Raw genomic sequence first — 14,933 nt, 5'->3', positions numbered from 1 at the left:
CTTCTGAGAATCCTACTGCTTGGATTTCCTGCAATTCTGCCTTTCTACTTTAGATTCCTTCTTCCCACATTCCCTTGTCCTATCTAAACTACAAACCTTGCCTTTCTTTGCAACCTCCAAGCTGGACTTTCTGCATTTGTCTTTTTCCTGAGCTCTGGCTTTTACTTTCAAGCACTTTTGTTTCTGTGGAACCCCTCTCTTCCACCTCCCTCCTATGTGGACCTGTTTTCTTTGCACTATCATCTTGTCCATCAGAAACTGAGGATGCTTTTTGGTATCATTTTAGTGTTTTATGCAGTTTTGCTCCAGTATTTTCCACCTACCTGAGTCACCAGCCTCAGGTCCAAGAATCAATGTAAAGCTTCAGTCCTGATTAAGACATCAGTGTGACAGCTCTGAACGAAACATCATTTTTTCCTGCATCTGCCCAACAGTGTCATCACTGCTGTTGTAAGAGAGCTGAGGGCAACAGCCTTGATTTGTGATTCATCCTGTGCCAACACTATGGCCCCCTGCAGCGTGCAACAGCTGACTGATGGTGAGACCACCAACAAAAAAATTGCCCATGAAACAAGGTTGAACAGCCTTAATTCAGCCTTGCTACAGTACCGGTAAAATGTGATGGTGCTGAGTCACTAATTCCTTAATAGTTTCCGTGGAGGCAGGTGTTGGTACCCAGCAGTTAACTCCTGAACTGGACACAGATGAAAATCTAGATTTGACATCTCTCTTCCACCCTTCCTTCAAGCAAAAAAAACTGAAAAAAAGTATGAGAAAACCTGGCCACTGGGACTTTGGTACCTTATTAGGTGAAATAAAAAGTTATAAGAGATTGCAGCATTGCAGATTTCATTCGTATACATACAGCAAATTTAGAGTCTGCTTTTCAGTGTGATGGTGATTTCAGCTCCTGTTCAGGGCACATGTTAAGTCATGTTATTTAAGGACATCCCAGAAGTGGACTATACAGTGCCTAATTTCAAGAGCAGATGTCACTGTGACAGTGGTTTACTTAGCAGCAGCTTTTTTTGGTTACATCCATCCAGTCCAGTCAGCCTGTAAACATGAAAACAGGAAACATTTCCTTGTTTGTGGAGATCCATCTGCAGTAATAAACATAAGTATATATATTTTGAAACAACTATTTTTAGAAACTTGTGTTGAGGATCATACTGCTGCTTGGACTTCATGCCCTTTCAGATTTTGTTGCTTAGTCTATACATTTTTAATAATCACATTGCCTGCTAGCAGTGACATTTTGTGAAGGTCATTTTTCTTATGAAGTTGGAGAATGGACTTGAATTTCATTGAAGGAATCCCTGAGCTGCAGGATCATTGTTCATGGACTGTCTTGCATCTTGTACTACCTTTGAAGCCTGCTTAGAATTTTAACTAATGATGTCTTCAAAGTGTTGCTGTGCTCAAGGGCAGAAAATAAATCTCAAAATGCACTTTATATTTAAAAACAGTTTTGAATAGCTTTGAAGCATGGTATTAACTGAAATGAAAAGGCATAGATACAGACTTGCTATGTATGCACACTCAGAGAATTCCATGTTTCACTAACCTTTTTCGTGGTCAGCAAAGTGTCTCTTCACCATTGCAATGCCTTTATCTTCTATATTATAAAAATCATTAGGTCTATGGATGTCTTAAGAATTGTTATTGTAATTGATGATTTCATACCTCAGCAGGTATGAAATCTTAGGGTATCTTAAGGTAATCTCTCTCCATGGAGGAGTTTTATTTTTGTCTACATCATTCCAAGCTCACTTCTTCTTATTTTCCCTGTGTAAAGTCACTGATTTGTATTTATATGACTTTTCTGTTTCTGCATAGAGGATGGCAGATCCAAAAACCAACATGCTATGCTTGAAATACAGGAGACTGTGGTGTCAGCTACTAAATTATAATTGCTTGGTTTTTAGAAACCAAAGTTCCAGCTTCCCATAACTGAGCACACAAGTTTGTTTATTAATAGAGCACTCAAAGGTTTACATGGTAGCACTGTGTGATGTCTTCTAATACTGATATTAATTTCTAATTAATTAATATTCTGATATTCCTTTAAAAATGTCAAAAGCTAGTGGTTGTGTCTGAGAATATGGCCATTTGAATGTCTGTACTCTTGATGGATTTTTTTTTTCTGTTTCATTTATTGTTTCATGTAAGAACCCTTACGTGTAAGCATCCTTCTTTAAGGGATGCTGTTGGGTTAATTCTGTCATTTTCTTTCTCTAGTGCTTTAGTTTTCTATTTGGAAACTCAGAGCTTACAAAAGTACAAGTATGTGATTTATAATTGAATCTTTCCCACAAAATAATTTGCCTTGGTTTTTTCTATATCTAACTGCAAAGAAAATTCAGCTTATTCAGGGTGTCCTTATACTTAAGATGTTCTTTTCTGTTTCTGTTTTGATAGTTGTACCATTAAAGCATTGTAGTTTGGCTGTGTGTTCTACCATGGATTTCACAGTTTTATCACTATTGCTATCGATTTAGTTGTGCTGAATAAGTTAGAATCTTGTTTCAGAGCGTGAAGCAATGTGATCCACTGAACAGCAGCTACTGTGGGGGAAATGAAGAGAGGGATAGGGGTGTAACCTGTCTTTAAGATGTTGTGACCTAAGTTAGATGTTGGGAGACTGGACATATTGTGTATTTGAGAAAATTTCTGTTAGGAAGTAAGGACAGAAGGTTATGCATGATTTTACATCTGATTCCCTGTTTGGGAAAAGGATAAAAAGACAAGAATTTTCAGACTGCTTCCAGACTTTCCAATGCTCACTGTGTATGGACTGCTTATGAGTAAAAGCCACCAGCCTGTTTGGAGCTGCTGTTTTGCTGACATGATCAAAAGGGAAGGCCTCAGCCTCTGGCCATTATCATTACCATTTGACTATTTTCCTGCCTGCCTGCTACATGGGCTTCCCTTTGCAAATTTTTTTTTGTATCTTCTGCGCAGACTGATTCATCCTTCTCATGCCTGGGAAAATCTCAACAGGAAAATGCACAAGATTGATGAGGAAGAGAAGGCAGTTACATTCTTTGCTTATTCTCAAAGTCTTTCCTTTTTGTTGGAGGCTGTTGTTATTTCTGTGCTGTTGATTAACACTTTTTATATTTATAGGGTCCTGACTTTTCATAACTTTCTGTAGGAATCTTCACAGTGCTGCTAACAGTCCTTCATCCCAACTCCTTGCTTTTACACAACCAAAAGAAAACTCTATAGAATGTTTCAGTTGAGAATTTAGCAACAGCATTTCTTGGCAGAAAAAAATGAGGAGATGTTCCTACTTAATTTTTAGCTGGTTTTTCATTTTTGCCTTATCCTTCCACGTGTTCACTCAGTTTGCTATTTAATCTTTCATTGCAGGCCACTAAAGAAGTAATAGAGCGAGAAGCCCCGGGGATGGCCCTGGCAATGCTGATGGGATCACTTAATGTTACACCTCTGGGCATGCTCTCTAGGTAAGGCTGCTTCCTTCAAAATGTGAGGAGGTGAACTCTTTCCACAGAATTACTTATTGTTATCCAATGACTGAGCACAAATCATTGAACACTATCATTTTTATCAAGACCAGAAGTCTTAACTTCAGAGAAGGGGCCAAATTCAAATAATGGTAATTGCACTGTCTCATTAAATTCCCTTTGTTGTCTGTATTAGAGACTGTATCCTCCTGTATTTTCTGTGCCAGGTAATTTGTAATATTGATGCACACTCTTAAATAGCTGCCTTTTCATTTTAGAACTGTTGTATTTTGAGGTGAGTGAAGAATTTTTCTGTGTGTTGTTCACCAAGTATTAAAATGCTTTTTTTTGGCAAAAAAAAAATCCCTTTGGTAAAGACAAATGATTTGTACTACCCTAGCTCTGGAGGAATACTGTTAATTTATCTCTCAAAGTCCCTGCAATGCATGCACAATCTGTGTGGTTTTCTTGAAAGCACACGTGATACTTTTGCCAGCGATGCAGTTCCTAAGCACTTTTACTTTTGCACACTCTCTTGAGAATTTTTGACAGCTCCATTTCTCTCTTGAGCCACTAGGTCTGATTATTGGCAGCTGAAATTTGAGTTTTGGGCTGCTGGTTTATTCCTTTTTTGATTATTGGTTGGTTGCACTGGACATTTAGCTTATATCGCTCAAAAAAATATTTAAAGCCGAGTAGGAGAGCCAAGAAGATGACTACTAAAGGAGCTGTCTGCCAAACACAATTCCACTATTCCATTTTTATCCCTCTGTGGACAGTCCTTATTTCCTTTGTTTAAGTCTGCCATAAACTGTAACCCATGTATGGGATTTGCTGGATTGAGTTTGTACTCTGTAAACTTGACTACTGCAACAGGAGTAAATGAACACACTTCTTTAATTCAGGCTGGTCTCTGCTGCAGTAGAGATTCCTCAGCTGGAATTCTTTCTAAACTGGGGATACATCGTGTGAAAGAAGGCAATATGAGAAAAGAGAGGCTGGGAGTCAGGCAATACTCAAACTGCCATTTGAAAACAACACTTCAGGCTGGCTTGAGTGTGATATCAAAAGTTCATACAGTGGCACAGAGATGATCTCTGTGCTATTTACTTGTGAGCATTGTGCCAGCTGTCATGGAAATACTTGTTACCCTGCTAAACAACGCCATGCAACCAATAAATACATTAATCACTAAAAATTATTTGTATAAGAAAAAATCCAGGGAACTTGGCTACCCAACGTGCCATGTCCTTTGGCTCAAAATTTTTGCTAATGCCATACCTGGAAATTATTTTCATTTCTGTTCTGTCTTCACTTATAGTTCAGGTTTTAATTCAATAAAGAGAATGTCCTATAGTTTCTCTGAACTGTAACTTCCATATATTCATGGTTTAGTTTTGTCCTTTTGCATTTTTCTTATACTGCTATCCCAGCCCTGGGATTTTCACCTTGGCTTTTGTAAGCCACTCTTTACAAACTCAACACAAAATTCTGTGATTTTGTTTCGGGTTTTTTTTTAATATTTAGCTAAAATGTGGAACAGTCAAACTCTAGCCAACAGAAAACATTCAGCACTTGAGTGTTCAGCCTTAAATCAATACCAAAGGGATTTCTAAAAGACCAAAGGAAAAAAAAAATAGAAGCTTCTGTCTTTGATGGTTAGTTTTGTCTTTTCTTGAGGGAGAGGGGAAACTATTAGGAAGAATTATATATGAATTGCATAAATACAATTTTCACCTGAGAGTAACTTCCTTCTCTGCTTTTCTTATGTTTAATCTTTAAATAGAAAGAACCTATTTGAATTAATGCAACAGGCACAACTTAGTATTTTTACCTGGCCAGGGACATAATGTTTGACACAGTCAATTACACTGCAAAGGAACCATGTGTATGACCAAATAGGGACTATATCTAATAATGTATTGGCACAAGTAAACAGTAGAATTAAGGGAGCTACACAGATCTCAAAAAGATGGAAATCTAGCCAGTGTTTATATATCAAATTAAGGTTAGACCCTGTCAATCTTGTTTTATGCTTTTTCACCTCAGCTTCTCCAAAGTTCTTTCATGAGAACATAATCAACAAATATATTGGAAATTAAGTTTACAAAATCTGATAAATCATAGAATTTATCTTAAATGCTTTCCTTTTTGTTTTGATAGTGGAGATAGTTGCATGCAAGAATTTCAGTCTGTGTTTCTTTCATTTCAGGCCTGTGTGTGGAATCAGAGGGAAAACTCTCATAATTAATCTTCCAGGTAGCAAGAAAGGGTCACAGGTAAGAAACATTTTTACTGATCTGCAAGGAAGGAACTATCATGAGCACTTCTCCTTGTTTCAAATGGTAGAAAGTGTCCGCTATAACAAATTTCACAAAAGTGAATTGAAATGCATGTTCATGTAAAGTTACCATACCATCACTCTTAGCCAAGGACCATCCCACTCCAATCTGATTGAAGGTGCTGTGTGACCAGGACAACTTTACATGTAGTGCAAGAGAGCACTCACTTGAGCAGGCAGTGAAGAGTCTGATGATCTCTTACACTTTCCCTTTCTTCTCTAATTAGCTGTACCTTGTCTCTGGGTTGTCTCCAGCTTCCAAGAAATCGTTCTCTTTTAGACAGAAGAGGAATGCATAGTATATGGTAGAACTTACTGGAGCATTTGTGGTTTTGATCAGCAAGAGGGAAGAAAGGGAAATAATGTTTGAGAATGTTTTTTAATCTTCTCTATATGGGTATATCAGACTTTTCACCCTTTATAAAGTTTGTTTTCTTCCTGCATTTTGCTCTGTTTGGATGGAGAAGTTAGAATTTTTGTCTTTATCCATGCTTTCTGTCTGACTCTATTGCTGAGAGGAAGAGAATTAAACTCCAGCAGGGATTTGTGTGTGTTAGTAAAACTAGATCTTTCACTAATTTCTTTGTAGTTGGCTGCTAGAAAAACAATCTTCTCCACAGAAATACTGCTAAGCTGAATAGTGATCTGTACAACCTGATACAAGACTGCTGAGGAAGGTCCCCCATCAGTCACAAGAATCTATTTCTTCCAGACTCAGACTACATCTGGCCTTGTTAATAAATGTCTTTACCTCTGGCCTCTAAGAAATGTGTTCCTGGTACATGTCTGATGAACCTGTAGTACCCAGGCACGGAGCAGACAGTACTGATGTGTTTAGCATAACCCTGAAGTCCCAGTTTCTCAGACTTCTGTCTGGAGATACAAAAACAACATTTATATGGGCTGTCACCTGGAAGTTGAAGAGGAGATGTTTTGAATAGTATGGTCTTAAGCAGCCACCATAGGTTTTCAGATGCACTGTCAATGTGTTTCAGTTCAAGGACTCAGTGTGAGCCCTCCTAGGATTCTACCATTCCTTACAGCATTTCTGGAAAGCTAGTGAGACTGTGACTTAAAGGAAATTTAAAAGCCTTCAAGAGACACAAGATGCATTGGAGGATGATGAGATGGGAGTATACCTTCCTGAAATTCTGCCAGTTACACATGAGAAATCATATGTATGTCCATGTATTTAACATAGCAATGGCCCCCCATTTTAAAGAAGTGATGTACCAGTAAGAAGGTTATTTCACAAGTAAATACTTCTTTTGCTGAATTAGGAGAGAGGTGAAATAGCCTACAATCTCTAATAGTTTTTATTTTGTTCAGGAGCACTCCTAACCCACAGAAGCAATTGTCATTGTCCTGAGGTAATCAGACTTTAAAGATAGGTAAATTGCAGAAAGTGAATGAAGAAAAGAAATGAAAAAAACATTAATAAGTATTTTAAGAGTAGTTTGATATAGGGTTAAGTAATAAAAAAGGTAATTCTGCTGGAAAAAAAGTCCTATGATTGCATCATACAAGCAAGCTTCTAATAAACTGATTTTTATTTGTTCCTGTCATGGTGATGATCTGTCCTGTCGTTTTAGTATGAGATTTCTTTTAGTATGAGACATCTGTAAAGTCTCAGATTTCAGCCAAGACTTTTAAGATGAAGAGTGGAGAAAATTGCCCCATAAAAGGCTGAATCTCAAGAACCAAAAAGGACAGATTTTCACCAGGAATTTCCCTCATTTTTCTCTTTTACCACTTGCTAATTTCCTTTCCATTGTATAAATACAATCATATGAGAAGCTTATATAAAGCTATGAATTTGCAGCAGTATACATATTTCTTTAATAAAATATTGATTGAAAATAACAGCAGTGTAAATGCTTCACCTTAAAAATGGACTGCATGCCAAACATGCAGGTTTCACCGGAGAACATCTGTGTGGCATGTACCATTGAATCCAGATCTGCAAAAATCTTCCATTTTTGTGGGGTTTTTTTTCGCTTGTTTTTAGTCTTGCAAAATATAGTTAATGTTATGGAAGAGGGAAAAGTGTGAAATGACCAGATGTTTATTAAGTCTTTGACATTTTATAATTGTAATAACAGTTGCCTAAAACAATGAGTTTCATATGTAACGTGAGCTTTTGGAGGACTTACTGGGAATCTGGGCATTAACACTGAAGCCAGCAAGGCTTTATTTCACTGCTGGAGTGGGGAATGTGCTTCTCTGAGTAGTCAATTATTACAGTTATTGGTCAGGTCAGAAATAGTTGTTCTTTTTTCTCACTTACTTGAGATCTGCTTCTTTGCTAAAGTAATGATGGTTGTATGCTTCATTATTTTAAACCATTTTAAAATTAATACTGTAAAGGCTCAATAACTGCAGTTTGCAGTTACATTATAAGTCATCATCTTTATTATCTTTACAAATATGTTTTAATATACATTCATTATATACAGCATTTGTACTCATCTGGTTTACTCCAGCTGTTTGCACTACCAACTTGAATGTTTAAAGAATTTATAAATCTATGAGGTAGTCTGACTTGTCATTCATTCCTCATAAAGAAGCAACTGAAAGATGTGCTCTTACTTAGAAGCTTTGCAATGCTTGCGAGTCATGTTTTACTAACAAAGTGGGATATATAAACTCCAGTAATTTCTGATGGATTCTTTGCTTGTTATTTTGTTTACATTATTATTTTTATTTATTGAAAATATTTATTTCATTATCAATTTATGAACTTATTATTATTACTTATTTTCTGGATAATCTAAAATATCAGAATACATATTTTAAAATTTTCCTATGCCTGAAACAAAACTGAAGGGCAACAAAAGGAGTACTGCCAGCTTTCTCTCTCAACCTGTGTGTTCCTGACTGCATTGCCATGGCAATTATTTCTTGTGACCCTGCTATCATTTTCCAATATTTAAATGTTTGTATGCAGTCTCCTCAAATGACATAAGAAAACTTTCTTGCGGTGCCTGGCAGAGGAATGAGGGACAATAGTCACAAAATGAATGAGGTAGCTTCCAGATGACAAAGAAAAGAAATGGAAAACCAAAACAAAACTGAAAAAACCCCCAAACACTTTGAGGGTAATTAAGCATTAAAGCATGTTGTCAACAAGGGTTGTGGAGTCTCTGTTGTTGGATTGTTTTTCAAGACTTTACTGAATAAGCCTTAAGAAGCCTGAGTTTCATCCTGACCCTGATCAGAGCAGGCAGCTGCAGCACATTCCATCCTGAGCTTCTGCTTTGATCTGATGAAGCACCAGGGTATTTTAGCAGCACAGGTAGCTGTACATGGTACTTATATGTATGCCCATTATGGAGCAAGAGCAATTGCACAGCATCTGCAGTTTTGCTTTCTCCAGCCATATAAAATAAATGTTCTAATTGTTTGTAAGATTATAGAATGAGGAGAGGTTTAAAAAATAGCTTGTTTATGAATTTTTTTTTTTTTTTAGTTACATGGCATTACAATGACATCAGTGTAGTTTGTCATTCTTCCAGTGTGTAAAATAGGTCCATGAATAAAAAAGGATATAATTATATAAAAGTATAATTATGAAAACCCTTATGAATTGTTCTCTAATTGCGAGGGAGCATAATAGGAAGGATTTGAAGCTAATATCCCTGCAGGGATATAGTTAATGTTTTTCTTCTGTATTTTTGTAGCATTCTGCCAGTTGCTGTGAACTGTTTTCTGTATTACATATTCACAGAAATGTAACTCTTGTTTTCAGTATTAGCTCATTGCAATAGCCCTGTCATGCAATTTACTGTATTTGCATGAAAAAAAGTGAAAATTTATAGAATAGTCACCAGATCTGTTTCTAAGTTCATTTATCTTTTAAGAGCAGTTGCATAAGGACATAGTAGGTTTTATTTCTGATCACATGAAAAGATGTGTTTAAATCCCAAATATATTGAAAGAGTAAACTCCTGTTTGCAAGTGCAGGTAGCTTTTCATAGAGGTTTCTCTTCTCGTTCTGCACAGGAATGCTTTCAGTTTATACTGCCAGCCCTACCTCACGCCATTGATCTTTTGCGGGATGCCATTGTAAAAGTAAAGGAGGTACACGATGAGCTTGAAGATCTACCTTCACCACCACCTCCTCTTTCTCCTCCTCCAACCACCAGCCCTCACAAACAGACAGAAGACAAAGGAGTGCAGTGTGAGGAAGAGGAGGAAGAGAAGAAGGATAGCGGAGTTGCCTCAACAGAGGACAGTTCTTCTTCACATATAACAGCAGCAGCCATTGCAGCTAAGGTGAGTCTGGCTTCTTTCCTTAAGAGACCCTTCAGTTTCTGTCTCAGGCACTTCCCACCAATGTTCATTTGCATGTTATGACTCTACATTGATGTCTTCGTCTCAAACAGATTTATTTCAGGTACATTTTGTAGAAGTAGAGCTTCATAAAAATATATTAATTCTGTTTTGGTAGGTGATTTCAAATTCCAGTGGGAGAAATATCATTTATTATCTTGGTGTTAACATATGTTTTATGATACCATTCTGATGTGACAGACTGGTTTTAGTGGCTTTTTATAATTCGAAGTATTCACACGCCTGAACATGCAAAGTCCAGTAGGCGGCATGTTAAGGAATCACGACAAAACTTTGCAAGCCATAGTATCTAATTTGAAATTAAAATTTTAGTTTCTGAAAACTGGTAAAAGTATGACAGACAGGTAACAATTTAAGTAGGAAACGATCCTGATTACTGTATTCCAATGTGCATGTCTGCATAAAAGATGTGAAATTCTGCCAACAAACTAAATATCATAAGGTCTTTATAGCCTTGCTTTAACCAGTAATCATAGATCAGCATAACTCAAACTAAAATAATAAATCAGAAACTTCAAAAGAAGAAAAAAGAAATAATTTGAAATTTGTAAATAATTTGTAAATAATTTGAATTCAAATTTTAAATATCTTCCCAAGAATTTTTGTACTATTTGAAACAATATATAAATATTTACCTCAGTTTTATGGATTCAGTTTTTGAATGGAAAGATAATGTATCCCTGTGTGTTTGGAAACAGTTTTTTCCAAACTGCGTTATTCCATATCTACTCCAAAAGTTGTGGTTTTAATTCCTATTCTGAGAATTGAAAATCTAAGTAACTCAAAATTATATTAAACAATTTCTAAACCAAAGCAGCAACATTCTAACTCCAGAAATGTGAATTCAGGTCTGAGACATCTTGACATTTCTAAGACAGCTGCAGCTGGAGATCATCTCCCAATATACAGAAAATCCTGATTACATATGTCTTTGCAGGGATGAATTAAGGTAATTATCATTTGCAAGTATCAGTTTTTATTATGCAAATTTTAAATTGTTTAATTTCTTTTGATGCAGGCAAAGATAATATGTGCCATTTTTAAAGGCAGGAAATAACCTGAGATTTCAGCTGGCTGTGTTCATATGAGCTTGGCATTTTGGTATCACAGTTGTTTTCACCTCATTCATTTTTGGTCATTTGCTTGTACAGTTTCATGTTTTCCTGTCACTCTATTCATGGCTGTTATGTGTTGTGCATTAGAAGCATCCATCCTATACCAGTCCAGCTGTTATCATGGCTAAAGGTCAACAGCCCATCCCTGGTGTCATCAGTTGTTGCCATCACACAGCAGGCAGTGCAGGAGAACTGGTAAGAGACACTTCCAAGAGGCTTTTGCACTAACACTAACCAGAAATGCTCTGCCTGCCTCCTAGTCTATGTATGCACAGACAAAGCTGTTTATTTCTTCTAACAAAGACACATCAGTGCTGTCTTTGAGACCCCATGTTACAGAAAATATCTGTTTAAGATAATGGGCTAAACAAGGTAAAGTTCATGTGTGTTGTCACTTTGAATCATTTATCTGCTGAGATATAATAATTGCTATAAAGCCTATGTTTCTCATTAGTCACTGGTTTTATCATCTAATATACTCAATAATTGAATATAATTAAAATAATCTCCTAAAATTACTGCTTTAGAGCTATGAAATGATACCTTTTTCCTCTTTGTCTTGTTTTGCTGCTTTTCTCTCAGTTTTTTTCTTAACATAATACAGCATTTGCACTGGGTGTTCATAGTTTGCTTTCATGACTTGCAGTTTCTGCCTCATTTTTGCTTCTTGTGTAGAAGTAGAATTTCTCAAAAACAGAAGACTCTGGGAGTCAGGAAGCAATGGACTTGTTATAAATTACTGGGTTTTGGTGAATAGTAGAAAGTTATTCCAATGAATGGTAATAAAGGATCTGTTCCCTTAGGCAAATAGTAATTTAAACCATCAATCAAATAGCCTAATGCCTCTGTATTTAAAACATGATTCTGTGTCTCTTGAAAAGTCACTTAGGAAATGTGAAAACTTTAAAGTTCACACACCTGATGATAAAGCTATATAGTACATATACATGGTTGGGTGGTTTTTTTGTTGTTGTTTTTTGGTGGGGTTTTTTTTGAGTTGAAGTCACTAAATTAGAATTTGCACCAAATTCCTCAGTACCAGTAGAACAGTTAGTTTAGCCTCTAGGAAGAACACTGTTAAACTGTCATACATGTTTCTGTGTTCTTTTGCAGATGACTCTTGAGCTATTGTTTTATGCATTATATAATCCAAATCAGATCTTCAAATTCAAAGCAGAAAGTGGTTAGTTTTTTGACAGGTTATTGGGGTTTTTAAGCTGCCCTTTTTGTATGTTTTTAAGGCATTTTTTTCTCTTGTACAAAAGTCATAATAATTGCCATCTACAGAGTGTTTTCTTACCTCACCATCATTGTCAATATTTGTTTCAGTTCTGAGTAAAAGAGAACAAAGAACTCATATATTTTCCTTTTTCTTATCAATGATCTTGTCAAAGTTCTCTGATATGAAAACAGATATATTTAAACCAAAATAAAAGTACACCAGAGAAAGGCCAGGTCAGATAAAACTTGTAGAAGCCATGACTGATGGATATGGTGAATATCTTTCTCCATCACTTTCATCCGTTTCTCTTTCTTTCTGTCTTTGTCAGTATGTTGCAACAGGTTTTCCACTCCAGCTAGTACAAACAGAAACAATTTTCACTAAGAACTAAGAATTTCATTGTACTCCATTTAAAGTTTTGAGATCTCTGCTCTGTATTCAATTTATTTGAAAATGAAAAATTAATAAAAATATTAGGGAGACAAATCATAAATCCTCAGTGTGCCTTAGTGAAAGTTAAAAGAACAATCTATCCAAAATACAGTAATGTTCCTGCCCTTCTTTATTCCAGGTTTCTGTGCACCAGGACACACAGAAATTTCTCATGGGTTTATTAACTCTTTAACAGAGTTAACAAGAAGCTGGCTTGATTAGAGGATTATATTGCCTAAATTTAATTTTTTAATATTAAAATTCAAAAACTCTCGAAATGTAGGTGAGAAAAATGAGAAATTCCCCATGTCACATTATTTTTTTTATATGTTTCTGTTAATGGAATAGACATTCTAGTAGATTCACAAAATTCAGCAGTTTGTAGTGATTCAAAGAAAATATTAGTGCTAATTTATCTAGCAATACAGCACATTCCACTTTCATATTAAAAAAAGAGCAAAATTTGTAACTGTGACCTAACTTTATGCTCTCAGTGAGAAATTTTTCTCTACAATCTAGATAGGTTTATATATTAATTATTTTCTGATAATTACACTTTATGTAAAGGTAGTGATTTGGAAATAATTCTTACTGAAATTAAGTGCCTGTGATAATCTTTTCCCTTTATCTTCAGCTTCTTTTCTGATTAATATCATGGCTGAAATTTTACTTAAATTTTAATTTTCTCACAGGCAAAAATTAATACTACACATGCAGTTCAGGGGAAACTGGGATTGTATCAGTCACTTTATTGCAGAGGGAGGTTTTTATTACAAAAAGGTGATATCAGATAAAATTGTAGAAGCAATTATTGCTCAATATGATGGGAAATAAAAATGTTTCTTGCCTGAAGGGTATGAGTATCTGGTATGAAGTATCTGGTACTCTAGATTACCCAGAGTAAACCTAGGGAGAAGTGAATCATGATATCATTTCCAAAAGCAATATTGTTATTCATGTTGTGGGGTCTAGGAGTACATAAAAGGGGTAATGGACCCATACACAATCATATCAAGATGCATGCAGCTTTTTATCAAAGGAAGGTAGTAAAAAGGTACCTTATTTACCTTATTTGAAGACTTGAAGCTATTCTTTCTTTCATTTTGTCTTTTTTTATTTTATGACCTTTGAAAGTATATTTTTTGCTGTATTTTCCTTAGCCAGAGACATTAAAAAGAAGCATTGAAAGTTGTAGGGAGTATCTATGCCAATATAAAACTTGGGGACTGTCAGCCGGTTTTGGGCTTTAATGAATTTAAGATGGGATTTCAGGAGAAAAAGTAAACAGAAGGGAAATCATGCTTCTATTACAAACCATTTGAGCATTTGGAATATTATTGATTCAGTTTACCTCTAAGATACATCTCTGAGATGTGATTTGCAAGTCAGAATACTCCATGTAGAGGCCAGTTAGACTATGTTTCTGAAGAAGAAGATATCCCCAGCATAGCTGTCCACAGTGAGAAGAAACTCTGCTGACTTCAGAATTTTACAGTGGACATTGTAGCATCAGGTATTAGCCTTGAAAGATCCTCTGAGGAGAGCTGATAGAAACTGACTGGCAAAAAAAGTCTAGAAACATGGTAGAGCAGAAAGGAGGCAGTTTGTGGCACTCTGAGAACAAAATCTGGTTTCACACAACTTATAAACAAGTTAGAAACAAAAGAAACTCTTAACAGGAGGAGGGTGGTATATGGTGAAATAAGATCTCCTAGGTGTAACGCAGTGTTTCTAGGTCAAGGTTGCCAAGTTAGACATAGTCATTATTTGTGGAGGGGAACCAAGGAAGTCAAGGAAGTGGGAAGTGACGTATTTAATGACACAAGTATAAGGACTGGTCATTTTAACTATACTGAGACAAGCAACGAAGCTCTCTTAATGTTCTTAAAAATGTAACAGCTACATGTTACACGTAAATTAACCTATTTAAGCTAGGATTCAGGCTTGTTCCTGGAAGCCATACTTACCAGTGGCTTCTATCTGCCCTAAAGTCTTAGTAG

General features: G+C 35.9%; 1 protein-coding gene across 25 annotated transcripts in view; it reads left to right on the top strand.

The window, feature by feature from the left end:
* The window catches only part of GPHN (gephyrin), a 270,825-nt gene that overhangs the window by 163,735 nt on the left and 92,157 nt on the right, over nucleotides 1-14,933 (top strand). For 14 of the 25 annotated variants that reach the window (XM_054634361.2, XM_077180339.1, XM_077180338.1 and 11 more), the window contains 4 exons: nucleotides 3,376-3,470; nucleotides 5,683-5,749; nucleotides 9,814-10,086; nucleotides 11,367-11,474. In XM_054634361.2, coding sequence (XP_054490336.2) covers nucleotides 3,376-3,470; nucleotides 5,683-5,749; nucleotides 9,814-10,086; nucleotides 11,367-11,474 — 543 coding nt within the window. The remainder of the gene's footprint in view (nucleotides 1-3,375; nucleotides 3,471-5,682; nucleotides 5,750-9,813; nucleotides 10,087-11,366; nucleotides 11,475-14,933) is intronic. The other 11 variants (XM_054634366.2, XM_077180341.1, XM_077180337.1 and 8 more) reach the window with 1 other exon arrangement.

Source organism: Agelaius phoeniceus, chromosome 6 (assembly GCF_051311805.1).
Source record: "Agelaius phoeniceus isolate bAgePho1 chromosome 6, bAgePho1.hap1, whole genome shotgun sequence".
NCBI lineage: Eukaryota > Metazoa > Chordata > Aves > Passeriformes > Icteridae > Agelaius > Agelaius phoeniceus.
This window is presented reverse-complemented; position numbering and strand designations above follow the sequence as displayed.